Below are 27,259 nucleotides of genomic sequence, written 5' to 3'. Positions count from 1 at the left end.
TAGATGTAATACAAAGCTTAACAGTTCACTGGAGGAAAACAGCTGGGAAAGGATGATGATACACTTTGAGAAAAGTGCTATAGAAACAATATCAAGATTGACACATTCCAAACTACTTAGAGCAAAGGGTGGGAGCGAATTGATTTCTCTCGTTCGTATTGTGCCCCCTGCTAGCATCTGTTTACAGTGGGTGCCACAAATATGACACAGAAACACTGAGGTATGTACAACTCAATTCTCCTCAACTGCCACTCTGTTCCTGCACACGCTTGAAATCAATGAGCTCATTACCACACACTGACCAGGTGCACTCTTTCGAACAGAGACATGACTCAAACCCCACCACACATCTATCAATCCTGACATGCTACACCCACATTATCTCATCCACCGCAGGGATCGCCCTAAACAAAACAGGTGGTTGCATTGCCATCATTTACAGACTCATTCACACATATCAACCCCAACTATCCACCAGTCACATCCTTTGAAGCCCTCATTCTCAACTGCTCCCCTCCATCACACCCACACACCAAATTCATTCTCCCCATGTACTGCCCCCTAAAACACAATCCCAACTTCCACAGTGATTGGTCCGACTTGCCCAACACATAACCCACTCTGCACACATTGCTGGCAATACCCATGACCTTTTCATTTCTTGCAATAGTTACAAGTGCAAGTTTGAATCTGGGTGTCATGGTCTGCCTTCTTTGCAATGCCCTTCACACTCAGTCTGCCACACAACATCCGCCACCTACCAGGCATCCCTGCGGTGCCCAACCAGACAAACTAAACACATTTACAGATAATGCCTTACTAACACTCATGACAGTCCCTCAAACACTGCCACAACAAACACAAGATGGCCATACACAACACTAAAACAGCCCACTACCTCCAAGATCCGCAATTCAACACCAGTCACACAGAGACATTGCTCAGCTCGTCAAGTCAATCTTCAAACCACCACCCATACCTTTCACACTCCCATCCACTTCAGCATTCAAGTCCCTCATGGACTACTTAAAATCTAAAATAAACAGCATCAGACAAGATGTCCCATTCACCTGTTGCCACATGGTATACATTCCAACACATTGACCAGGACACCTTCATCACCCTCACGCAAAGGATGATGCCTGCCTACAACAAGCCGCATTCAACTGAATCATCACCTTGGCTACACGTTGGATGAACATCATTAACTCATGTCTCCCACATGGTACAATCTGCTAATACTCAAAATAGGACAAATCACCCGGTTCTTTAAAAAAAAACACCCCTCAAACCCATGCACCCTGAAAACCACTGCCCCATTGTTATTTTGCCATACCTTTCTGGAAACATGAAATGCTTCATCACAAGCCAATTTATAACAACAATCTGCTAAACCCCTCCCAATCTGGATTCTAACCCGGCCACAGCACCATGCATACATTTCACATCCTCAATGACCTCCACTACTTCACAGATAAAGAACGCACATCCATCTTCGTACTCCTTGACCTCTCTGCAACCTTTAACACCAACAACCACACCATAAAACACCTCTTCATACTGATGACTTCTGCATTTCTGCGTTACACCTACTTCTATCTAAACTGGACTACAAAAATGCCCTCCTCGCAGGTTTCCCAATTGTACCCTCGCCCCCCTGCAAGACATACAGAACAAAACACCAAGACTCATCCTGCACCTACCCAAATACTCACACAACACCCCAGCATTTTCCAAACTTCACTGGCCCCTGACACACCAGAATATTGCTTTAAAAACACTCTGCATTGTATACAAAGCTATCCACCTCATAACCCATCTTACTTCCACAACCCACTAAAACCCATCCTACTTCCACAAGCAACTAAAACCCATCACCCACACAAACAGCAGACAAGATAGCCAACATCTACTATGTATTCTACCCTACAAACTAACACGCACACAAAACCAAGTATTCACCCAGAGCGTGGAACACCATTCCACTTCACATGCACACTGCACCCTCTATCAACACTATTTGAAAAAGACTCAAAACCTACTTCTTTCCCTACACCGAATCCAACCACCGCACATCCCCTACCATTGCCTCTCCAATCTTTCTTCATATCCTGTCATGAAAAAGGTTTTAACTTCTGCTTCAGCTTCCACCTTCTGAAATTTGGAACCTTGTAAGGTGCTCTCAGAGCCTGTGGGTAGGTTCAGCACTGCACATAAATTCAAATAAAAAAGTTATAAATATTTCAGGGAAGGCATTAGTCAGCTAACAAACTACACTTGGCAGAATTGAGGAAAATCACCAAATGGTGGAGATTCCCATCTCAGGAATGTGATATCCTACTGTGACGAATCCTTGGATGTCGTCACTTCTCCCCACGGGGAAGCTACTTCCCATGAGGCCAGGGAGGTGAGGCTGCTACTCAATAGACCCCTTGGGGTTGTACTAAGTGAGTGGATCTCATGGGGAGGGATACCCTATGCGAATAGGGATGAGGCAGGACGTGGTATACTACCCCTCAATATCCTCACCTAACCATCCTTTTCCTTGCCACCCCATGTACATGTGTCATGTAAATAGTAGTAACAGTATTGGGACGATGAAGAATGTGGTCGACCCCAGTGATATCCATGGTAAATGTACTGGGACTAAGAAGAGTCAGGTCTCCCTTAGAGAGATCTCCCATGGAAATACTGGGAGGAGTAGGAGGTGTGGAGGAATGAAGAGCAATCCTCAAAGCACTATGGAGCAGTCTAGTGTATCAGGAGCTCTGTTTGGTCAGAACAAATACAAATTTGAAGAGTTAAAACCAAGCAGGGAGAAATACCCGCTCTAGAGGAACCACACGTGCAGATTCCGACTGGAGCGAAGAAGCAACACGGTTGCTTGCTGGAACACAGGAGATTTTGCGGAAGGGTTCCAAATTGGTCTAGTGAGGAAGGACTAACCGGCGAGCGGGGAAGCAAAAGTATTGGTGGAAGCATGCTGCCGATGGAAGCCATACAGCCCAAGAGGATCGAAACTCTGCAGACCCACCACAGCCCCCAGAGAGCCACAAGAAGCTGCAGAGAGCACAGAGAAGCCCAAGACCAACCAGAGACTACCTACAAACACCCTAAAGGTACCTGTGTGACTGGGATGGTTAGTGAGACTGCAAGAGAGAGTGAAGTACAGGTCTGAGATCCCCACCCAGCTGTGAAGAGCATCACAATTCCTCTTCTTTGGAACAGTAGCTGGCAGAGGGGTGTGCCGGGCCAGCCAGAGCAGTCAGACAGAAACATGGGTCTGTGACCCATACCCAATTGAGAAGAACATCACAAATCCACTTCTTCAGAAAAGTACAAGGACGAGGGGTGGGCCAGGCTGGCCAGAGCAATCAAAAAGAGAAGTAAGGGTCTGGGACCCACACCCAGTTGAGAAGAGCATCATGAATCCTCTTCTTCGGTGCAGTACCTGCAGGCAAGTGAACCGGGTCTGCCAAAGCAGCAGACTCCTATGTGTCTGGGACCCACACCTACAACAAGGTGAAAGGAAGACCAGGGAAGAGAAGCATTGCCCCAGGTGTAGTAGAACTGTGAGAATACAGTACCAAGGGAAGGGAGACATTTAATTGGTACACAAAAAACATTCTCCCTGGCATTGCAAATTGCCTCAGAAAGCCTGAGAAGGACCTGGGGAAGGGAGTCATTACCGCAACCTTTGTGAACTGTGATAAAGAGCCTGAGAAGTGCCTGGGGCAGCCTTTGTGAACTGTGGTAAAGAATGTGAGAAGGGCCTAGAGAAGGGAGACATTTCCTCGTACACTGTATAACTGCAAGCCAAGAGAGATCAGGGGAAGGAAGCCATACCTCCTGGTGTTTTGTACAATGAAGCAAAGCGATGAAAGGCACAAGGAACAGAGCCTTTCCCATGGAACTGTGAAAATACTGAGACCAAGCTTCCTGGAGAAGGCAGGCATTCTCCAGGAATCCAATAGTGAAGAAAACTATGGGAATGATGTTTTAGTTGGAACTTTACTTTTTTTTTTAACTTTGAACTGAGAATTTTATAGCAGCACAAGTTGGACATTTGTTTTGTATCTAGGAAAGTAACTGAGACATAGAGACAAGAGTAATTATCTCAGGTGAAGTTTTGATTGGCCAATTAGAATGATGATCCATTGTCCAGAAGAATGGAGCCATTCTTCTGGACCAAAAAGGATCCACTACGTCTTAAGTTTATCTACAATTGTTAGGTATGGAAATAGGCATTTTGGCACACAGTGGTGGACTCTTTTCATTTACTTGGACACTCTGACAGAATCTGTAGCTCCTTAGTTGACGCATGGAAACTCTTTTTAGAGTAGAGTAAGGGAGATAGGTTTCTCGTCTTTATTTTGATTAAACAAAAGTCTGTGCCAACAATTATGCCACCTGTGTGTCAGTCTCCACTTTCTGCACACTTAAACTACACATTGCATGGGAATGTCCATAACTGTCAGAATACTGTCTTAAAATCAGGTAACGTATTGAAGCAATGATAAAAAATATGATGCCCCATAAACCCCATGCATTTGTCTTCCACGATATTACTGCAATGGGAAATAAATCTCCCTACGAGGAGAGATGATGACATGTGCATAATTGTTGGCTAAGCATATCATTTGTTGCATATTGGGGCTGGCAAAACTTCCTGTAATTGGTGATTGGAGGACAAAATTATGGAATTGCCTCTTAGGAATGTGCACACCACTTTTGCACTAGCAAAATGATCTGTTTAACGACATTGATATGTTTTTCATAACAGACGTGTGAAAATGACACACCTACGGATACCGTGATACAAGTTCTCTATCGCTCTCCTGGATGTATAGAACAGTCTAAGAACTCACATAACTAACATTTGAAAAACGCAAGAGGACTAATCAGCCTGATGTGTTAATGACTTCCTAGGATAGGTAAAAGATGCACCGCTGAATGCAAACACACAGAACTGAGAGTTGATTTTGGGTGAGAAATAGATATATCTACATTATTGTTAGGACTATTTGGACACCTGGATTCCTTTGGGGGCACACCATCATCAAGACAAGCTCTTTCAATCATATGTGATTCAGCTGAAGATTGTTGGTTGGTATGTTGTTTGTTGGTTCCATTTATACTTAATGTGACGAATCACAGATATTTGTCCCTTCTCCCCCTGTGATGATATGGAGATGAGCTGGCTCCACAAGACCCTCCCTGGGGGTCGAGTCAAGTGGGACCTCATCGAGAGAGACTTCCCCTTTGGTGACAAGGACAAGCTCCATCATTGAAGTGTAGTGTGGCAACTGTATGTTTGGCTGAACACAATGTGATTGGGCCTCATCACGACTTTGGCGGTAACCCTTAAATCTGGCGGTAGCGCTATTACCGCCGGATTTAAGGGTTCGCCAAATCAGGACTTCGGTGGATTTCCCCCCAGCCCTTAGCTGGTGGGAAATCCGCCGGCGGTAAGAGCGCAAATTTTCCCCATTGAGCCCAATGGGGAATGGGGCATTCCCGAATGGGCTCAATGGGGAATGGGGACTCCCAAGTCCGCCAAAGTCGTGATCCCGCGCTATTAGCGCCCGGGGGCTATGGCGGTCGCGCTAATAGCCCCCGCGCTAATAGCGTTACCGTTACCGCCCAAGTCGTGATGAGGCCCATTGTGTTTTCTTCCACATATGTGGAAGAAAAAGGCAAGATGTCTCTTTAACCACAGATATGTATTCAACTGTGATGAGTCAGAGCAGAAGGAGAGAAGGAGAAGACTATGAGATGGGGAAGGCCCCTGACATTATCACGCCATCTGAAGGTGGAATCAAGCCAGGTCATGGAGCTCACGACTTTTGACTTTTGACTTTTGAAGAGTGAAACACAGTGGGAGGCCCAGCGCATGCAACTGAAACGGAAGCAGTACGAGAAGGAACAGAGAGGAGAAGTACCTGGTAGTGGCAGGACCACTCTTGCAGACTGCTGGGCAGGATGCCCGATTAACAGCGCTGAGACTACTGAGATGGGAAACTGGAAAGGCATCCAATAGCCAGCATCAGTGGAAGGAATGCACCCAATGAGGAACTGAGAACAGGAACCCGAGCAGCGAGAAGAGAGAGAAGCAGTACCAGAGAGACAACAAAAGGCACCGCAGGAATTGGGAATAGCGGGAGACCGCCAGGGAATCATTATTTGCACGAAGAAACTCATCCCGGTCCTAAGGATTAGAAAGAAAACATAAAATCAATTGATTGGAACTGTAAAAACCTGAAAAAGCAAATAACAAACAACCCGTTCGGGAGAGACCAGTGTCACTTGAATATGTAGACTCATTCCTGTCCTCAGGACGAGATAGCATCGAAAAAAGTAGTTTACAAGGAATATGACCCATATATAAAAGCGAGATTTAACCAACCCAAGTGGGGGACCAATAGAGACTAGGAACCAACACAGCAAGCACATTATGTCTGCAGAGTCTAAGGCTGGAGAAAGTACAGCCCAGAAACACATAATGAGAAAGACAAGATAAAGCTTGCCAGTGAACAAGATAAAAGAGCAGACAACCTCACAGAGAGAAACCTTGGCAAAGAAAGCCTAAAAGGGGATCAAGCCAAAGATAATTTAGGTTAACCTGAGCAAAGAGACTGGGAAGTACATATATGTGATGACAAGAGTGTGAGGAAGCACTGCAATGAAAGGTACTTCAATGCTAAGGCCACAGAAATCACAAGATCCACAGGTCATTTTGAAGAACTAAAAGAGTTGATATGAGAGACTATCCGAGGAGATTACGCTAACAAGCATATGAGTCAAACAGAAACCATAGATAAAAAGACTGTTCAAGAAGAAGAAAAGACCAGGGGAAGAAGATACATTCTCTTGGCCTATTTACTTTAGTTATATTTAGTGACAGGGTCAGATAGAGTTAGTTTGGACGCAGGACATATTAACTTTGGACTTCCTGACATCTGACAAGCACCTTTAGTTCCTTTTGATAGGAAGGGCATTCCCTTTTGCAATAAGGAGAAATGGGCATTATTCTTAAAATGTTCATCAAAAAGAGTACAGAATGCTCTCAATGTTTCTGACTCCTTCTCCCGACTCACCACATTAATCAGTGCATGTTTTTTGCATGTTTTTTTTTAAAATTAGATTTGGATGATACAATTGGCTTCTACAGATGTATGACACAATTCTGCTTCACTTATTTACTGATGAATTCAATTGCATGATTTCACTTTCATTGTCTCTATATGTATATGTTTAATATGTGTTGATTGATGTAGACATGCACACAATGTTATAACAGAGGTTTAAGAATGCCCTATGCTTTCTCTCTGAATCAATCCCTCTGTGTCGTAAATTGAGGGGGGAAGTTATATTTGTGCCAGGGGAAAGGCACTCAGCCAGTCAGGTGGCTGGACACACTGCTGAGTCTGTGTTACTCCAGCCACCCAAGCTCCTTCCCCGGGTGTCGTCATCTTGACTCTGGGGAGGCAACAGGAAGTTCCTCCCTGTAGACTCCCCAGACCTGTACCTTCCCCACCTCCTCTAGACATCCCAAATCCTTCCCCTACCCACCTCCCTCCCTACCCACTTACCTGTTTTTCTTTAGATTTCTGATCCTGTCCCAGAACTCCCTCTCGTCCTTCGCGTCATTTTCTATTTACTCTGGTGGGGGCCATCTTGTTATTTAAATATTTTTCACGGGAGATGGGGCTTGTGAAATACGTGCAGTGCCCATCTCACATAAAAAAAAGATACTATTTCCACCCCGGACAGAGCTCCTGGGTTCCATTAAGTAATCACCCCCTTGTCAGTGGTCTGTTCATGGCCAATAACGGCCCTAAACCTTCACTGAGGCTCGGGCTGTGGTCCATTACTGCACATGTACGTTCCCCAAAAGTCAGGAGCAATAGTTATATGCACATATCTGCACCTGCAATGAGAAAAAACTATCCACTGCTAACAAATGTCATGACATACTGCTTTTCAATGTTCTTTTCAATATATTTAATAATGTAGGTGTTGTTGGTGGAAGCCATACAAAGGTACAAGGTCTAAAATAGCACCACATCAAAACACATCTACTGGATCTTTTTTCCAAGTTCACAAGTGCATAATTTATCTGCCAATTGTGAGAGCCTAAGGAAACCAATTAAACCCATGCATAATAAAACCACGACATGTTAAGGAATCCCAACTGCGGTCATTTGCATCAAACATATTGATTTTCCTACCTAGATTGCCCCTCAAAATGCAAAGTTTGAAAATAACCAAAACATAATCGAAACCACATTCTTTCAGGAAATGTGACATCATTCTGCATACAGTTATAAACTATGTCAGCTAAATAGTACCATGTTAGATCGATTATACAGTGAGAAAACAGCATGTGCTCCAAATTATAGACGTAAACTGTTTGTAGGTTCCCACCTAGGACATGCCACTGTAAAGTAGCGAAATCATAATGCCTTGAATCACAGACAAACTGGCATATCTAGGTAGGGATGATCATCATTGATAACTCAAATAATCTCGAACTATAATCAAGTCTTATAGACCAACGCAGGGGTCACTATTGCAGGATCAATGTATTGCCTGAGACAAAGCCAAGGGTTATTAGTGAGAGAAGGGTATTTATCACATACAATAGAGACCCATCCCGAGGTCTGTAAGGCTGTAGGAGTAACTTAAGCCAGACCAAATCTATGCTGTTTAGCCCTACGATCCGAAAGAGCAACCAAAACTAACTCTTTATAAGGACGTAGTAGAGATCGAAAACATGCAACAGTATGACTATTTGGGGGTAACCTTTGATAGCTAATCTGGGAACCCCATTTGGAACAGGTGAAGCAGAAGGTTAGGTCGATGTTGTCAGCATCAAAGATATTTTCTGCCCAGCAAGCTAGCTATTCATTGATCAGCATGGTAAGAACAAATATGGGCAAAATGAGCCATTTGCTGCTTTATGGAACAGCCATCTGGGATCCCTTGTTACTACCGGAGGCTATAATACTGAAGGGTATCACTTTCAAATCTCTGTTGAAACTGCCTCCTATGACCCGCCTAAATACTAACATGTACTCACTTGAATATGCCTTTACAATATGTAGCATCAGTCTCTATGCTAAGATTGTTCAGGCCAATGGGGGTTCTCTTTTAAATGATAATGGCCTACTTATGGATGTCGATGTCCTGGATTGTAGGAAGCTGACATTTTGCAACAACTTTCTAGACACTCGTACTTGGGTGGATAGCAGGGACATTACTCCCTTTTGCCAGTTCTTGGGGGAAGTTATTACATCATGTCAAAAAGGAATTCAGGCCAGTGATAACGAGCAGACCATGCTTAACTTAGCCACTAAGTCCATTGCATCAGAATATGTAGTATACATTGACACCTTCTGGAATCAATGGTTACCTTATGGTTTATCCTTATAATAATATCATTGCTAATTATATCTGTATTAAGTTTAACATCCGTTGAACCCTAAATTATAGCAAGGGCATACGAGTGGGCAGTACATTTTGTCAATTGGGTAGTGGCCCTGAAAGTGAAACCCTTTAACACCTGCTAATGGATTGGCATTGGCCACTTAACACAAAAAACCTTTTCGAGCACTTGTAGAGGGGGTGCAGTATGCCTCAAATTTAATCTGGTGGACCGACGTTTGTTTTATATATCATTTGACAAAATGTTGGTACCTCGTGGCAGATTTGCTAATTATGTTATAACATCTGACGGGTTTGTTCTGTTTTTTTTAGTTGGAATGTAAGTCGATATTTTTTGTACAGGAAGTTTTCTTTTTTGTTTTGACAATTAAGAGTGCCTTGTGACTTGGTGAAGGTGGAGGCTATTGTGTGTTTAATTTGTGAATAATGTATAAAAAGCCTAAGAGCCATAATGTACAAAATAAAAACATACTTACTAAAAAGGCTACTAGCACATGGATTTGTTCAACTAAATAGGAAAAAAAATGACTGTGGGAAAAACATGAGCAAACACAAGTAATTTGTAATGCTCATTTAATAAACATAGAACTAGCAACAAAAACATGTACCCTTTATTTAAATGTCATTATGGTTTGCCGTTTGGGGAAATTAACTGCACATCCTCATCCGTGCCTTTTACAATTCTGAAAACATGTTTTTCTTCTTGTCAGGCTGCTGCGCAAGTCATCATTTGTAGACTTAGGCTTTTACCATAGATTAGCACCCTTTCCCAAACTTTCAAAGGCAATCAGGAATGTGGATATGTGTGAAATTGTGGGCAATATTGCCTGCTATTCGCTCGTTATTTATCCATCTTCCCTGGCTGTACTGTAAGGATTCAATGGGGTGCAGGAGCCTTTCCAGTCTCCCTTTGCTGCCTTGCTACATGCCATGCCTCACAATTCCTGCTTCTGTCTGGATGCTGCACAGGTATGCCACTGGTTCCTGCCTCCACTCTGGACAGTCTCTTCCCAGGCCCTTCCCTCCAAAATGCTGTCAAAAACAGCCCCTTGCCGTCACAACATCCTCTGAGGGGACAGTAATGTGAGGGGGACAACTGTTTGATGATTTATCAAAGTAAGCCATTTTTATTCTTAAAATAATATTAAAAAATGCCTCACTGGCCCTACTCTGATGAAGAATTCCCTGCCTAACCATGGCTAACAGAATACACTCTAACACAGGAATACTGGTCTTCGCACTAGACAACAAACATATAACGAAAATATATGGCAATACAACATGACATGAATACCATTCACAGTACATAAAAGACCTAATGTCCTGGGAAATTTCACTTGCCCAGGATTCAAAGTAACTTCTGCAAATGTTCAACCTAAGAAAGAAAATGTCTTGCATCTGTTCATGGTGTTTTAAAGTAAAAGTAAAAGTTCATTAAATAAAGTTCCACTAACAACAAATCTCTTCTTCTGCGTGAAATATCCACTTTTCACTTCTAGCCAAAATAGCACCAATGGTAATCCTGGTCACAATGCTTTATCACCTCTTTAGGAAGATTGTCAACACTTCAAAAGAAAATGCAACATCCACACTGTCAGCAATATACCGTTCTTGGTCAACATCTAGGACTTCTTGAGTTACACTTTTTTGCATTCACAATGGTATATTTGTAACGATTACATGTTAGTGTTGCTGCTTCCACTTCAACAACCACACTTCTACTTCTTTTACTGTGAGAACAGTTACTTTTTGTTTCACAGTACTCCACCTTGTTTAGTCTGCTGCAATGTTGCATCCACTGACCAATATGTACATACCACTACAGCTTCATTTTTTTGGAACTGCTACCACAGCTTCAATGATTTAGACTCTTAGACAAGCTTCGACAAAATATACTTAAAAGTACTTCAACAACTTCTGGTAGGCAAGGCACTCTTCCTCTGAACATCTTCTTTCAAAAGGGGACACCTATTTACCTCTCTTGTCTGTCTGCAACAATGGTAATCTGTATTTGCCTTTTAGACTTACTTCTCTCTCTTCTCCACAGTCTTTGGCACTACAGGTTGTATTTACTTCAAAATAGTCTTTACAATCAGCCTGTTTCCCTTCCCCAGCTTTACCTATACCTTTCTGCCAATTATAAGCCCAAGTTATAACCCAGAAGCCCCAGTGCCACTCTCATAGCTTCAGGTAATGCCTGCACACTTGTAAACCTAAGCCAATTAACTGTTAGTAACTTTCCAGAACAGTTAGATTGCTCTCCCACTTCAAGAAAGGTTGATATTGTTGTCAATATGGGAAGACTCTTGGTTTGGGCAATCCTTGTTCTCTGCTTCAATGATTTATTCACTTTAACTTCTTATGCAGGAATGGTATGCCTTGTTAAAGTAGCGAATAGAATACAGCCTTTCCTTAGAAATCATAATTAGGCACACACAACCACTCCTTGTTATAGTTTTCAGAGTTTAAAGATGTCAAAGTTCAGTATGAAATGATATTCCCTTGTAACATGAAGAATATAATGCAGTCTCCCTTTGGGAACTACAATTAGACACACGCAACAACAGCTTGTTATAGTTTTCAGAAGTTAAAGACTTTGACAATGGATTGAATAAGAGTAGGTATTCGGCAATGGTCTTTGAAATATTCACTTTCTTTAATTGGTGACACACAACCTCTACTTCGTATAGTATCATCGTATAATGGTGAACAATGGATATAAGCAGCATTTGTTTTCCGACGCGATTAAACAGCCTTTTCATTCACACACGTGTGCTACATTTTCCATTATTCAGGTATTTCAGAATAACAGTCTTACAATAGTGAACAAGGGATGTAAGCAGTCTTTTACTTCTATGTGCGTAAACAGCCTTTTCATGTACACGTGCGTGCTACATTTCCTATTGTTCAGGTACTTCAGATTTAATAGATAATTTCTACTCACTTTATTCGCACGCGAGGAAATGGGGGACTGAATACTGTTGCCGGCAATGCTCGTGGAAGGTATTAGAACACTGAGCTTCACTCACTGGCTTTGTTAATGCTTGCTCTGCGGGTCGTACTGCTTCTATGACCTCCACCTTGACTTCTGCTGTTTCTGGCTACTTAAGGATCCACGCCCTTCCTCTGTGAAGGTGCTTCTGGTCTGGCCACACGTTTCTGGACCCTGTCTCACTCCTACGACCCACGGCTTGGTAACTGCTCCATGCCTCAGTCTCCAGCATATTCAGAATGCAGCAACCAGGGCAATCAGGCTCACATGGGGAAAAAGAGCTCTCCTGCATTCCTTGCACTGTGCATTCTCTGCACTTCAGAGTTTGGTGGAACAGGACCCTCTCAAAACATGCAGGTGAAATCTGCTGTTTCCACGTTTTGTTCTCCCACTTCTGCTTGGTTTGCCAGCCTTGTGCCTTCCTCTTTCTGCCACTACTACTACGGCTTGCATTCCAGTCAAAGTTCCATTTCATCCTCTCCTTCCTACTGCCTGCATCCGAAGGGACCTTTTATGCCTCTCAAGTTCCTTTAGGTGTGTGCTGTTAAGCTCAATTGCCTTACTGCTGCAATTGCATACCTCTTCAGTCCTCTTCCTCGTCCCTAACCTCTAGGATTCTGGGACTTGTAGTCCCTTCCTACAAAGTTGTTTCTTCTAGTATATGAATTCAATTTAAGGGTAGATTTATTTTCCCACAACTCATAAAAAGATGGACTGTTAGAGCTAGTTCTTATAGAGGAAGTTCATTTATTTCCATACACCTTTTTATTATACCATTGGAAGTAAGAAGGGTGTTTCATTTGGGATACTTTGATTTTTATTTATTGGATATATGTACGTGCCTTATAAATATCCAATAAATAAAAGAAACACATTTCGTCTGTTTTAGAGATTTGCTCTGATTTAACAGATGTTGTTCTCTGGGTGAAAGGTATTACATATAGATCGGGGACGTTAGAATGGAAATATGCCATTACCTGTTTTGGCAACCCAGAAACGTGTTTCCTTTCAAAGGACAAATAATGTGTCTCATCGCATGGGATCTCCTCACCACCCTGGACCCTGTCTCCTCCCATGTGATCCTCCTGCACTACACCACCTCCAGGGTTAGGATCAGGAAGGGTCTGCCTTTCCCTGACCACCTGGGTGGAGACTTTAGGCAGGGTTTTAGTGAGGGATCCGCCGATTTGTTCACAGTCCCCATGGTACCAGGAATGCCACCCACCAGGGAATGGTAGAGATTGATTATAAAATAAAATTAGATGATGCTATGTGATGCCATGCCAGTGTGAGAAGGGATACATCATCTGTGATGCCAGATGGGTATAGGGAAATCTCAGGCCTTTGTGAAAGAACATTCTCTGCCTGCCAAGTCTACTTGTGTGTGTTGCTATCATGGGTACCTGTGAAGTGATGCTTCAAATGCAGTGGTCGTCAAACTGGGGGGCTGCCCCCTCCTAGGAGCGTCTGAAAGATGTCCAAGGCAGGGGGCCAAGACTCTTTAATAAGGGATTAAGATTAGTTTTTTAAAATATAAAACAAGGATTAAGTGTTTTTGATAGAAAATACAAGCAGTACAATATCTGCTTAAATTTGAAAGAGCGTTGGGCCCTCACCAGGCATCAATTGGGCCCCCTGGAGGGCAACCCCTCGGTGGGAGGAGCAGAAACAATATTTAGGGGGATTTAGGATGAAAATGTTTGAAGATCGCTGTTCTAATGGAACATTGCAGTCAATAGCAATAGGTAGTTTAAAGCAATTGCATGCCACTCTTCAATCCATTCATGTGGGGACTATAGTGGTGAGTGACAATTTGACACCTGTGCTTTGCAGAGAAAGCCTGTGTGATCATCCGACTGAGTGGCAACCACGAAATGCACACGGCGGGTGCTTTTCCTGGAAACAATAAAAGCCTATTTCCTTGAAACACAGAACCTGCGGACCTGCCATGTGTAATTAATTGCGCACATCTCTTCTGGATAGCTTTATAATCACATCTCATATGTATCTGTCACAACTCTGAACAAAAAAATCAACTGGCTTTCATGAATAATGTCGCCCCCTTTGCATATGAGCGGCACTGTCCATTTTGATGAATGTACGGTGACTTATCTGAACATCACATGCAAACTTTGTGAATGGACAATTAAAAGAAAATGTCTAGTTTTCTGACTATCTGCACACATGCTGAATATGTGTTAGTTTTTTTTGTGAAGAATCTAACAAATGAGAGAACATGTTAGGGAAGTAGTGTGGGTCTTTGCATTTAATTTATCTCATATAGTTGCCATACTCGATGAGGGCTTTCACATTCTGAGTTAAATGTCTCTAATTTAGTGGATTTGTTTTTTCCTGTTTCACATTCTTAGCCACTAAAATAGCTCAGCGAGTTGAACATTTGCTTCTGAGGTCTGTGTCTGACCTGCAGTTGAAGGTTTGAATCCTGGCAGTGCTCACTTACTCCTTTATCATTCTAAGGAGGCAACATTGAATATCGTTAAGTTGAGTAAGCATAGTATCTATTATTAAAATAAAGAAAAGCCGGATGGGTAGACTAGGAAATCTAATCTTTTAACTAGATTATACAGCCCTGGTTTGACCTAACTTTTGCAGTATACCCTTCATTAATAGTACACATCAACTGCAGCCAAGGGAGAGCAGGCCAGTCAAAGGCGGGATTATATAAATTAACTCCCATAAACTCAGCCTCAGCCTAAGAGTATTGCTGCCTCACACACCAATATAACCATTACCTCCAAGGCTCTAGCAGGTCTTGGGAACCTCCAGGAAGGCCCGATTGGACTTCTGCTCCCAAAAAGCCATGGTTGGAATCCCACCCTCAGTTAAATGGGCCCATATTTTCTTCCAGCTTTCCCATCTATAGAACTTGGTTGTTCATGGCTCAGGGGAGTGAATAGAGGGGCTTTGGATGCTCCGTTTGCTTGGGTTTGGGTTCTACATGCTTTGCACCATGACACTGGAGAAGGCTCAGAAGTCTGACCATGGCTGAGCCATAGACAGGATTGGTGTTCTTAAGCAGTTTGTGCACAAGCTTGGGGTTTTGGTAGCCATGGCTTAAATAAATGAGGAAACCAAAAACATGAGTTTGTTTACTCACTTTTCAGGGAGCTGTTGGCAAATTAAGATTTCTGTCATACAACCCCTACTAAATGTTATTTGGGGGCTATAAGGAAGTAAGCAAAAGGGTGTTGCTGCCTGTCTTTTCTTGGGCATGGATTCAACACGCCCCAGCTCCCCATGCAGGGAGCAGATGCCATACATATCCCCTGGCAGAGGCGTTGGTGGAGGGGGCTGAGGGGGCTATAGCCCCGGGTCTTTTGGTTGTAGCCCCGGATAGAAGCTCAGGTGCTACAACCAAAATGCTAGCTAGCCCTAACTCCCGCCAGTGCCAACATTAGCTTAGCCCCTGATATTTTCCAGACCTAGAATCACCCCTGTGACCCATGGCACAGCAAACAGCTCTTCTCCAACTATTTCTCCTTTCGGCGCTGCACTCCATACAATAAAGTTGAGCCCCATGACACATTTGGTCCAATTGTACACTCCTTCTCATGCCCTCCTGAGCACCTTATCTATCCCTCACCCTCTTCCCAACTATCTACCCAACTTTGCTCCTCCCTACCACTACTGAATATTCTGCCACACTCCTCCTTTGCCTCTTTGACAGGCACAAGCCCTTTGATGCCATGAATTATGGCAGTAGGCGCATTACAAATGCAGGATAACATTAAACATTAAAGCAGTGAATGCATGTGGAATCTAGCACTTGGCACGATTACAAATGTCATTTTATTGCTTTTGGGAAATATGTTCATGTTTCTGACAAGAAAGAGGGGACAACATATCTATTTACTGAACATGTAGGGTTTCATGTGAAATTATAAACATATTCAGACATAATGATCCATTTTGCTAAAACAGTCAGCATGCCCCTCCCGAAAACCTCTGAGCTCAAATCCCAAATTATCTGTCGTTATCAGGGGTTAGGGACTGTGCACTTAAGTGTGCATGTCGTTGGCGGTTTCCGTCTGTTGCAAAATGACAGGCAAGCCGTTAGGTGGCTATTGAAGCAACAGGTCCATGCTGCAGTGGGTGAGGCCAGCGGCTGAGGTAGGGAGTCTCACTGTGGAGATTGCACTTATCGGTTCACGTTATCCTTATGGGGCTGCGTACGGTAGTTCCAAATCGAGCACCGGCTGCTTCCAGTGTCTTTCCATCATGAACCACCCAAATCTCTGTGGATTGGCAGCCCAAGGCTGAATGCCATTCTAACAGGTCCCTTATGGTCAAATAGTAGGGTACCAGGTTGTAGAGGTGTCTTGGACCCCTGGTTCAGTTGCCCTGTGCATTAAGCACACGGTTTAGAAGGATATCGTTGGTTCTTTTCTAAGATACAAATATAGACACATATTGCAAACTTGTTTATGATGGCCAAGCAGTTGCATACTTTTAAAATTCACAAGATTTTTAAACCATTTTAAGGACTCTAGCCAAGTCAGTTCTGAATATGTTGCTCCAAGCACCAGAAAGAAAACAGGAACAGGAATCAATGCGTCCAACATCGGCTAGATGCTATCTTTGATCAAGTGTAATCGATGGATTAAAATAGAATGGTTTTACAGTGCACATGTTAGGTATACTGCAGGGGGGTGTAAATGCTCTTTATCGAATCCAGCAGATTGAGCACGTTTTATAAAGAACAATAAATGTACTTGAGATTATATCGGTAGCCGCTGCTGTAAAATTGTGCCTCCAGGAAGTTAGCAGATGTCGGAAGTGTCAGCAGTTTAAGGAAGATTATGTTCACATTTTAATTGGAGGTGCAAAATTAAAACAGTCATTGGAAAACGCTTCAATGGGATGCAGTAATAACATGAACAGCAAATTAATGCGAGTTTTAATAACCATATAGGTATATGTAATATTTCCTGTTTCAGGATGTTGTCCGATGCCACAAAAATAATTTGTTTCTAAATTGCTAATGGTTTAGAAGACATATTTCTAGTACAATTTAAAGGTACAATGTGCTTATTATTTTAGAATGTATTAATTGAGGCTCATACCCGATCCGGTGGGCCAGACCATGTGTTATCGGCTTGTGGCCTGAGTTAAAGTCCTGAGCATAGCGAGGGCATTTGACGAGGGTCCCGGGCTGATGACACATGATCCGCACGCCAGAGACAGCATGAATGCTATTAGCACCCCTCAGGTTGCCAATCCAGTAACCCGGGGGTGCTGTGAGAATTGTATTTTAATTGAATGAAGAGGACACCTCAGGGTTCGGGGTGTGAAACACCTCGATTTCGAGTTAATCCTGCCAGAGTGGGAGGGGGTAAGGGGTGGTGTGGGGCGGGGAATGCAGGAATGTGTTTTTTCTTTTTTTGTAGGACGCCTAAAATCGGGCGAAAAAAATCTCTCTTTTTGCTAGGCAACCTACAAAAAACAAACACATCACATAGAACCAAATACATGACCAGGCCATTGCTGTGGTCTCAGCCCCTCATAAACCATGACTATCTATGAGAAACAATAACATATAATACATTTCAGTGAGAAATGTTAATGGGCCTCGTTACGACCCAGGCGTTAAGGGTTAACGCCGTCGTTAACCCTTAACGCCTATTCTGATTTTAACGGCTGCTCTTAGCAGCCGTTAAAATCCATTGGGGTCATTACGACCCAGGCGCTAATTGCGCCAACTTTACCACCATGGTGTAAACTATGTTTACACCATGGTGGTAAACGTAGTTTACACCATGGTGGATGGCGGATTTACCGCCCCATTCCAAGGTGAGTGGGGCGGTAAATCCCCATTTCCCATTTTCCCTTCCCCATTCCTATTTTTGCCCCATAGGGCATAATGGGAGTGGGGAAGGCGCTAATTACGCCACCGTAAATTACGGTGGCGTAATTAGCATCATGGCAGGTTAGCGCCATGGATTTTAACGGCTGCTAAGAGCAGCCGTTAAAATCAGAATAGGCGTTAAGGGTTAACGACGGTGTTAACCCTTAACGCCTGGGTCGTAATGAGGCCCCATGGCGCTAACCTGCCATGATGCTAATTACGCCACCGTAATTTACGGTGGCGTAATTAGCGCCTTCCCCACTCCCATTATGCCCTATGGGGCAAAAATGGGAATGGGGAAGGGAAAATGGGAAATGGGGATTTACTGCCCCACTCACCTTGGAATGGGGCGGTAAATCCACCATCCACCATGGTGTAAACGTAGTTTACACCATGGTGGTAAAGTTGGCGCAATTAGCGCCTGGGTCGTAATGACCCCAAATGTGTACTTTTTGGTTAAACAAATGGATTGATTCTGTATTACTGTTTGAGAGTTCAACAAGCTCAGTACTTGAATATTGAGCTTTCATGGAGATCGGGGCCTAATGTAATGTTTAAAGGATATTGCACATGATCTGTTTCTCTAAGCATGCAAGTGTGATCATCATAAAAGTTTGACCTAAACACCACTTTACAAATACTTTGAGGCTTAGAAAATGTACTTAGGAATCAGATGGATGTGCAGGACTTTCACTGAAAACCATTGTCAACAATATGTTTCCAAATGTCGTATTCCTCTACTGTGATGCCACGCCAGTAGAAAACACGTAGGTCGCACTCAACTGACTTAATGTCACTCCATAAAGCAAGCATTTATTCTGAATCCCATGTGCCTTCCCTGGCCCAAAGGAACAAGAGGGTGCCAGTTGCCATTATGCTGTCATTGTGCAGTACTCAGTAGCAGGCTTGACATGCCTTTCCTCACTCTATGAGGGAAGTGTGGCAAGAAGAGGCGTACTGCTGAGTGTGGCACAGCACACTGGCATAAGTGAAGGAGATCCAGAATAGAAGGAGTGAGGGGTTCAAGTGACATGATAGACGGCGACCCTTTATGGACACCATACCAATTGTTGATAGCTACTGTACCCGTGTATGCACATATGTGATTACCATGGCTACGGCTATCCTAATATCGCTTGCAGCCGGTACTCATCTAATTCATCATTCATCTAATTTACTCCAGCTCTCTCATGCGAAAACGTCCATGCTTGGAGACACTGTACCTGATTAACAAAGGTTTGCAGAGAAGAACATTAGATGCCCATTAGATGAAAATGGGCATATGAGGTTTGGACTTCTTACCATGTGCCTCCTTAACAAAGATGCAGAAGGCTTTGTACTGCTAATTTTTGCTAAAGACCTTAGGTCAAGGTAAATTATATAAAACACAAAAAGAAAAAAAGGGGAAGCCGAAGAACAGAAGGCAGCATCAGCTAGAGAATGACGTGAGATTCTGAGTCTTCACAGCTCAGAGGCCAGAATAAGGAATATGTTTCCATATAGCAAATACAATCTCTCACGTACAACCTTCTACAGCCCCATCAGAGTGGGTAGGAGACATTTTGGGGGTCAGGGCGTGTCTTGGTGGGTGATGACAGTATTGAACCATATCTCATGTTGAGATACAAACACAGGGCATGGACTTTGCCCCCCTCTTTTGTTTCCTCACATATCTTTTGCCTATAATAATTTACAGTATGCAAAGAATTGTGTCCATTGATGAGTGCTTAACCAGTAAAAATTTTCTTTTGCCATTTTGTGACAGAACAGCACATGTAAGCATTATACAAACCAGTGCTTGGACGTTAACGTAGACCTCAACAACAGAAACATAAATACTAACAAACTAAGTAATTGTTTATTCAGCTAAAACGAGAGAAGAGGATAGAAGCAGTTGCTATGAAAGAAATAGCTGTACGATAGTAAGTAAAATAATAAGAAGTCATAAAAGAGAATACTGGTCATATTTATGATAGTTATGAAAAAAGAAATCGCTCAGAGACATAACAGTCTACATTAGCTTGTAAATATATTCAGACGTTACTTTAACAGTTTATTGAGAAGCTAACCTCAACACGGGGAGTTTCTTCCCTCCCCACTCAAATGGTAAGCAACAAACTATTTAACACATTTTTTTTAGCCCTATCTCAGACACACGTCATGCCCCTTGGGTCCCTCTCCTGAGCTAACAATTTGCCAAGAACCAGGCTGTGTACGGGAAATATATTGGTATTTATTTAAGTTAAAAGTAATAGAAATTAGCATGAAAATATCAAATGCCACTTTATCCGTGGCACAACACAATCAACTTCTCTCAGCATAAATAAATGACAAAAGTGAATTTAAAAAGAGCACGATCACAATTCTTCAGTTTCTGCAAATTTCACTTCACAAAACACAAAATAATTACACTGATCAATAACAAAGGTACTTATCATGTAATGTTGCGAGATATTAATTTTCCTGCAGGTGTAAAAGGCTAGCAATGGGATTTCATGATTGGTAATGATGATTTCACCCAAAAGACATAGGGTGATTTATTGGTTTGTTTTTCAGACCCCCACCCTTGCTTTGGCCTATGTTGGGAAGTCAGACATAAAAATGGTAATACTTTGGGGAGTTTTATTACATTTTAATTGGATTTCAGACCACCCTTACTGAATGGCCTGTGTTAGGGAAGCTGGATAAAATGATTAGACTGATTTAAGAACTAAGACACCCCTCTTCCATGAAGAAGTCTGGGTCAGCTGGACTAAAATGATTACCCAATTAAATTATAGGCTAAATTTGTCAGCGCAAACTGGGAAGTGAGCTTTGTTAATTTCAAATTTTAACAACATTCCCCCTGTAGTGTTCCGCCAAATGGGGAATTAATTAAATTAATAATTTTGGTTAAATAGGCTAAGGATCTACACAGTTGTGGCCCCCATCCACTATAAAGGGAAAGGATTCAAGACAATCAGACTCCCCCAACTTTTGGTTTCCCAGGGCTAAGTTCAACTGACATAGCAAGCCTCTATTTAAGTGGTAGGAAAGCAAGCTGCATCTCAGGATACTCTGGAAAGATAGAGCAGGGGTCTGGTCACTAGACTCTCAATGATGGCCTCCCGCTCTCCACCATAGGACTCAGTTAGCTTTGAGGCCTTTCTAGGAATATTTATTTATTTATTTATTTATTTACATTTATATAGCGCGCAAGCAGCCCAGAGGCATTGAGGCGCTGTTACTTGCATTAAACTTAGTTACATGTTACAGGCATGGTAGAAGTTGTTGACACATTGTGAATGTTACATATATCGCTTTGGTCGTATAATACATGATACATGGAGGTATTCGTGCTGATACATGGAGGTATTCGTGCTAGACAGCTCCACCCAGATGCACTCTCAGAAATCTCCTCTGGTGTCTCCTTACAGATGTCAGATGGTAAGTTGCAGCTGTCCTGGTGGTCTGTCTCTTGTCTGTCTGTTCCTGTCTTTCCCCTTTTTTCTCTTTTCCTGTTTGTCTCCTTTTTTTCTGTCTCCTGTCCTAGTTTAGTCTGCCTTAAATAGCAGCGATGACACCACCAATTTTACAACCTTGGGGAGGTACCCTGCAATAATTCCTGCCACTAGGATTGAACAGTTACCCTTCTCTCTCCTCCCAAACCCAGCCTCAAAGTCAGGATTGGTTTAGGGGTCTGAAGCAACATATGGCAATTCCCATTTGTAACCACCTTTGTTCTCCTTTCAACTTTTTGGCAAAAACTAGTTATGTATCACAACTTCATAATTTTATTAACAACCGCCATACTAAACACACTTTCTGGTTCAGCTACTCATGGAGAATTAGATAAGCCGATCACCAAATCCATACCATGTAACACGGCCATGTGGCACCTTTCTGCCATTTCCATAAAAAGCTCACCAGTTATGAATATGTAAGTTATGAAGCATCTCCCTAATTTCATTTTCCACCCACTCATCAATTCTCACATTTGGAACATGTTCAGATCAGCCAGAAACATAGGTTAATTGGCCATTACAGTTCCCAGAGTGACAGGAAGATGAATTTTATATCCCAAAAATCGCCTGGAAATGACATTAAAAAAATGGATCATAGATGAAATGCATCCACCTTATGATGGCTGCGAAAAAAGCCTAAATGATAATAGTACTTTTAAATTAATTGTGAATCTTCATGTGGGATTAATGGCCCTGACTCCTGCCTTCCAGCCATTTGTTTTCACTGGGTCAGCCTGTGCCCAGAGTTGTTTTTTTTTATCAGTCTCCTTTGTGTTTGAAGCTTTCTCTTTTACGTTGGTGCCCCCATTTTCACACATATTAGTCATGATCCAGCCAAGGGTAACTTTTCTTGAAGTCAATGCTTTCAGAGACAGCAGATCTGGAGAACACTGAATTTTGCCACCTTTAGCAGGACGTTTTATTGCCGTTGGTCATTAGATAAGAGATGTGACATCTAGGTTGGGAATGGGAAATGTCCTTGTGAAGTTTTGCCCACAGCCAACAAAGGGGTCTGCATTGGGCTGACATTTTCCATGAAGACAAAGTGGCTCTGTCACTGGAGTTATGTAGTTGAAACAAAATATTCATTACTTTTGGTCAACGTGCACATTATGTTTTGTTTTCCTGACATTTACCTGTGAGCAGTGATGTTTTTTTCAGTTTTACTTTTTAAAACTGATTTTATTTGCACACATGTGTGCAGGCCGTTTTTGTTTTCAATGTTTAAAAATCAGTCCTGTTTTCCATGTGACACAGATCTTTGATTCCTCCTTATTTTGAAAATTAAAATGCTGCTTGCTTACCCATTGGTAATGACAGGTAGGCCCCTTTCTACATGGCTCTTTAAATTTACTTGAAAAACAACAACAAAGGTCAGGCCGTTTTTGTTTCAGTGTTCAAAATCTTGCTATCCATGTGAAAAGGACTTCTGCTTGGGGCCTTTAAATGCACCACACAGTACTTTAAATATAGAAGATACCATAAATATTTTAAAGTATTGCAAGCTGTCACACAATTCCATATCAGAATGTTGTACTGTGGCTTCGGACGTCAGTATCTAACGGAGAAGATATGGGAATTCCATGACAGAAACACAGAGATATTGCTGCAGCCAGAAGGCTTTCAATCAGCCTTCTCTGTCAAATAGGTGAAGACCTCATGAATATCCTTGGATCAACAGTCCAAATAAGTTGAAAGTAGTAAGGAAAGAAGGAAGAAACAGTGTTGTTCCACAGGTATAAGAAAAAGTTCCTTTCCTGATTGTCTATAGTCTCATCACCTCTGCATTCCAACACTCGCCCCCTTTACCTAGAATGTCACATATGACAATGACATCACAAACCATTGTGTTGGGTTTCCCCTGCTTGACTGTAATAGACTTCTTTATGAACACGGGCCAATAAATGACTTCTGGGTATATCTTTTAGCTTTATTGTGTATATAACACTCGAAAGGGGATAATGAACTCAAGAGGAAAGTACAGAAGTTGAATGCAATCCAACTATTGGCTTCAAATCGTTGGGTAAGCCATTGGGTAGCGGCTCTTGGTAGGTCTTTCCCACCAAAGGTATTTTAAGATCAACTTCTGATGTTATTAGAAATTATAGTATTGAAACCCAGAAATGAAAATCCTCTAGCTTTGACCTCTCTTGAGAAAATGTAAAAGCGTTGCATGGGCAAGTATCACACATATGGTGGTGTTCTCTGCATGGACATATCACTGCAGCTTCAGGGTTTTTGTTTCATGCATCACAGTTTTAGGACAGACTGAGTTGAGGCAGAAAGTGCAGAATGAAACAGAATAATTTGCAAGACTGACTTTTAAGTAACCGCGACTGTTCGGCCAATGTGTAAGAAAGTATCCATACCCACCTTGATGCTATGCAATAGATGCTCTCCTAACACCCACAGTTTCTCACAATGATTTACCAATGGAGTGCAACCATTTTTCCTATCGATGTAGCTGCATGGCAAATGAATCACTGTTACCTACGCTGCCCCCACTGTAGCTGTGCAGACTGCTCAGCGACTGAGTACGTGCACAACCTTTGCACTGTAGACGCACCAAATACTAAGTATATAGCCATGTAACAAAGCATGCACACACACAACGAAAGCATGCAAGAGTGTACTTACTACACAGTTTTGTTGCAAATCAAGGAATGGAGATCAAGCTACTGCACAGCGGACTTACCGAAAAGAGTTGAACACCATGACACCGAGGAGGAAGGAAGTGCACATCCTAGAATACAACATTCTATACAAGCTGCATGAAAACAACACTCATACTGTACACTCAAAACAATGACAAATACGAATAAAATATGTTAGCCCATGTGACAGCATGATGCAGTAATGTTGTGTATCAATACGCATCGATATTCACTGAATATGAATAGAGCAAGTCCAACATGTTTTAAATTGTCCATTTCTGATGCTTCCATTTTTCATTTGCATGCATTCGCGATGTTGAAAGTGATGCCAACATTATTTTGCTCAGCAGCACAAAGAAGGCCTGGGGCCTGATTCACAGAAGCATGCTGTAATGGTGCGATATCATAGAAACACGCTCTGCGGATCAGCCCCTATGCCTGTTAGGGGCCAGCTTGTCTTTCCATTGCCATGACAACAGCACAGTATCAGACATGTTCTACAGTGATAATGACGCATCACTTTTTTCCTCCACAGGGCAAAGGACATCAAGACCAAGTTAGGCACTCTGCTCCAGAAACCGGAATCCGCATTTGACCTGATCATCCCATACCCAGAAAAACAGCAGAAGACAATCAAGACTCCCAAGTATGCAATGAAAATAGCCCTTCTTGTCCACTTTCCACTAACTGTGCCCCTCATCACTTATTGACATACTTTGCGTTATGCCCATGTATATCCATGTTGTTGTTTCTTATTAACTAAAGGCTTTATTTAATTCATTTTGTTGAATGGAGTTTTATAACGTGTTACAGTGCCTGCAACTTGCTTCAGGGCCCAGCTGGTGCTGTAGACATTGCCTATCACTACTATGCAATGTCACATAAAATCTTCTCATAGTGTAATAAGGAGCTGGTCCTTAACATCATCCCATCCAGTAGGCTTGATCGTGTTCTACAGTCAACGTCCAATGAATTGCATTTTTTTCTCTGAGCTTTGGTTTAGAAATGTAAGTACTTTGCATAGAAGCACTGTGCAAGAGAATGCAACAATCTCAGGAGCAAGATCTTTGCAGGGTGCCTTATATGGGAGTGACTTTAAACATGAGTACATTTAGTTCCAGGTGTGGAAGTGGTATTATATAATGGGCAAAGATACTGGGTAGAACACTGATTAACAACATAAGTAAGCTACAGACTGTGAATAGAATTACATTGATTATTTTGCAGTATTTACAATAACAACAGCAGGGGAGAAAGAGGACTTATAGCGGTGGAATAATGAGGTGGGTGGGATTAGTAGCGCATTCAAGGGAGAACAAAATCTAGTTTAAAGGCAGATTTTAAGGAAAGGGTTGTGGCAAAGTTTCATGTGTCCAGGAAAAAAGGAATGCAGAATAAGTGTGCAGGGAGGGTGAAAGAAAGGAAGTTGGATGCAGTACAATGGGTGTAGGGAACAGAAAGATTGAGTAGTGGTAGTAGTGAGCTCTACCATGTTGAGCAAGTAGGGGAATAGCAGGAAGTGGAGACAGCAAGGCAAGGAGGAGCTAGGCCAAGGATGGATTTAAAATCAAGGGAGGAATGGGTAGGTTGTAAAGGGTGCGAGTAGCAAAGTTTAGAAATGTTTTGAAGGGGGAAGGAGTAGAAAGTCAGACCCAGGAGTAACGCGGAGCAAATGTCGAAATGGCTGAACACAAGGGTATGTTACAAGCTTTAACCGAATGGAGGCAGAAGATTATGGATTAACCTGCTGTTAGGAAAGTTTAGCCTGCAAGCAGTAGCAATGGAGGGGATATATTGGTGAAGTACAGGACTGTTTTTAAACAGGAATTTAAGTTTACAGTCTATGGGGGATGGTGATTGGACAACCGGACAAAACAGATGGCAACATATATGAGTGAGGGAGTAGGAGTGAAGCATGCTGAGCAGAGAGTCAGATTACTTTGGTCATTGAGTAGTTAAACAAACACATTGAAATGCCATCTAGTATCTGGTAGCAGAGAGATGTGTGAGGAGAGGCAATGGTAAATACAGTGAATAAAAATAATATGTGGTTGTTTTCAGCGGCCATGTGGTAAGGGAAGCTGAAAAGGGGAGATACATTTACCAAGCGAGAATCTGTAGTGTGTGAATATAGCTTTCACGCCCCGGCTGGGGGCGGACATGGGGTTTAATGGCCCACCGGCCCGAGCATTAGTAGGCCCAAGCGAAGCAAGGGCATCAGCTCGGGCGGCAGGCCATTAAACCACATGTACACCCCCATCCAGGGCGTGAAAGCTATTTACATCCTGGGATTTACTGGGGTGCGGATAGTTTTTCTTTTTTCTTCTGATGGGAGATGAGCTCAACGTGAGCCCATCTCCCGCTCGACAAAAAAAAAACCAGCCATCATTCAAATAGAAAAGGGACTAGGTCCCTTTTTGAATGACGGCGGCCATGGAAAACCTGTTCCAAAATGGCTTCCGTGAAAAGGGACCTAGTCCTGTGTCTATTTTAATGGCGGCAGCCAGATGGGAGCAGCATCTGGGACTGCAAAGCAAGGCCCAGGTCCCGCAGGTAAGTTGGGGTAGGGGGAAAGGGGAATTAGGGTTTTTATAATCTGGGAAGGCAACAGGGAGAGCCCCATGTTAGGAAAAAAGCATCACCCGGGGTAGGGCCTCGGGTGGCTGGAACAGCGGTCGGGGTTTGTGTATTCTCTCCTGCCGTTCCAGCCACCTGATTGGCTGAGCGCACTTTCCCGGGTATGAATAGCAGTGTTCCCAGGACAGAGCCTTGAGGGACTAAATAAATAAGTGAGGGA

General features: G+C 42.7%; 1 protein-coding gene across 1 annotated transcript in view; it reads left to right on the top strand.

The window, feature by feature from the left end:
* Nucleotides 1–27,259, top strand: part of LOC138538382 (regulator of G-protein signaling 5-like) — a 270,644-nt gene that overhangs the window by 142,935 nt on the left and 100,450 nt on the right. Inside the window, exon 2 of the mRNA XM_069641526.1 lies at nt 24,998–25,108. Coding sequence (XP_069497627.1) covers nt 24,998–25,108 — 111 coding nt within the window. The remainder of the gene's footprint in view (nt 1–24,997; nt 25,109–27,259) is intronic.

This window comes from Ambystoma mexicanum, chromosome 1q (assembly GCF_040938575.1).
Source record: "Ambystoma mexicanum isolate Mex_15411 chromosome 1q, UKY_AmexF1_1, whole genome shotgun sequence".
In the NCBI taxonomy this organism is placed as follows: Eukaryota; Metazoa; Chordata; class Amphibia; order Caudata; family Ambystomatidae; genus Ambystoma; species Ambystoma mexicanum.
Note: the sequence above shows the minus strand (reverse complement) of the source record. Positions and strands in the feature narration are given on the sequence as shown.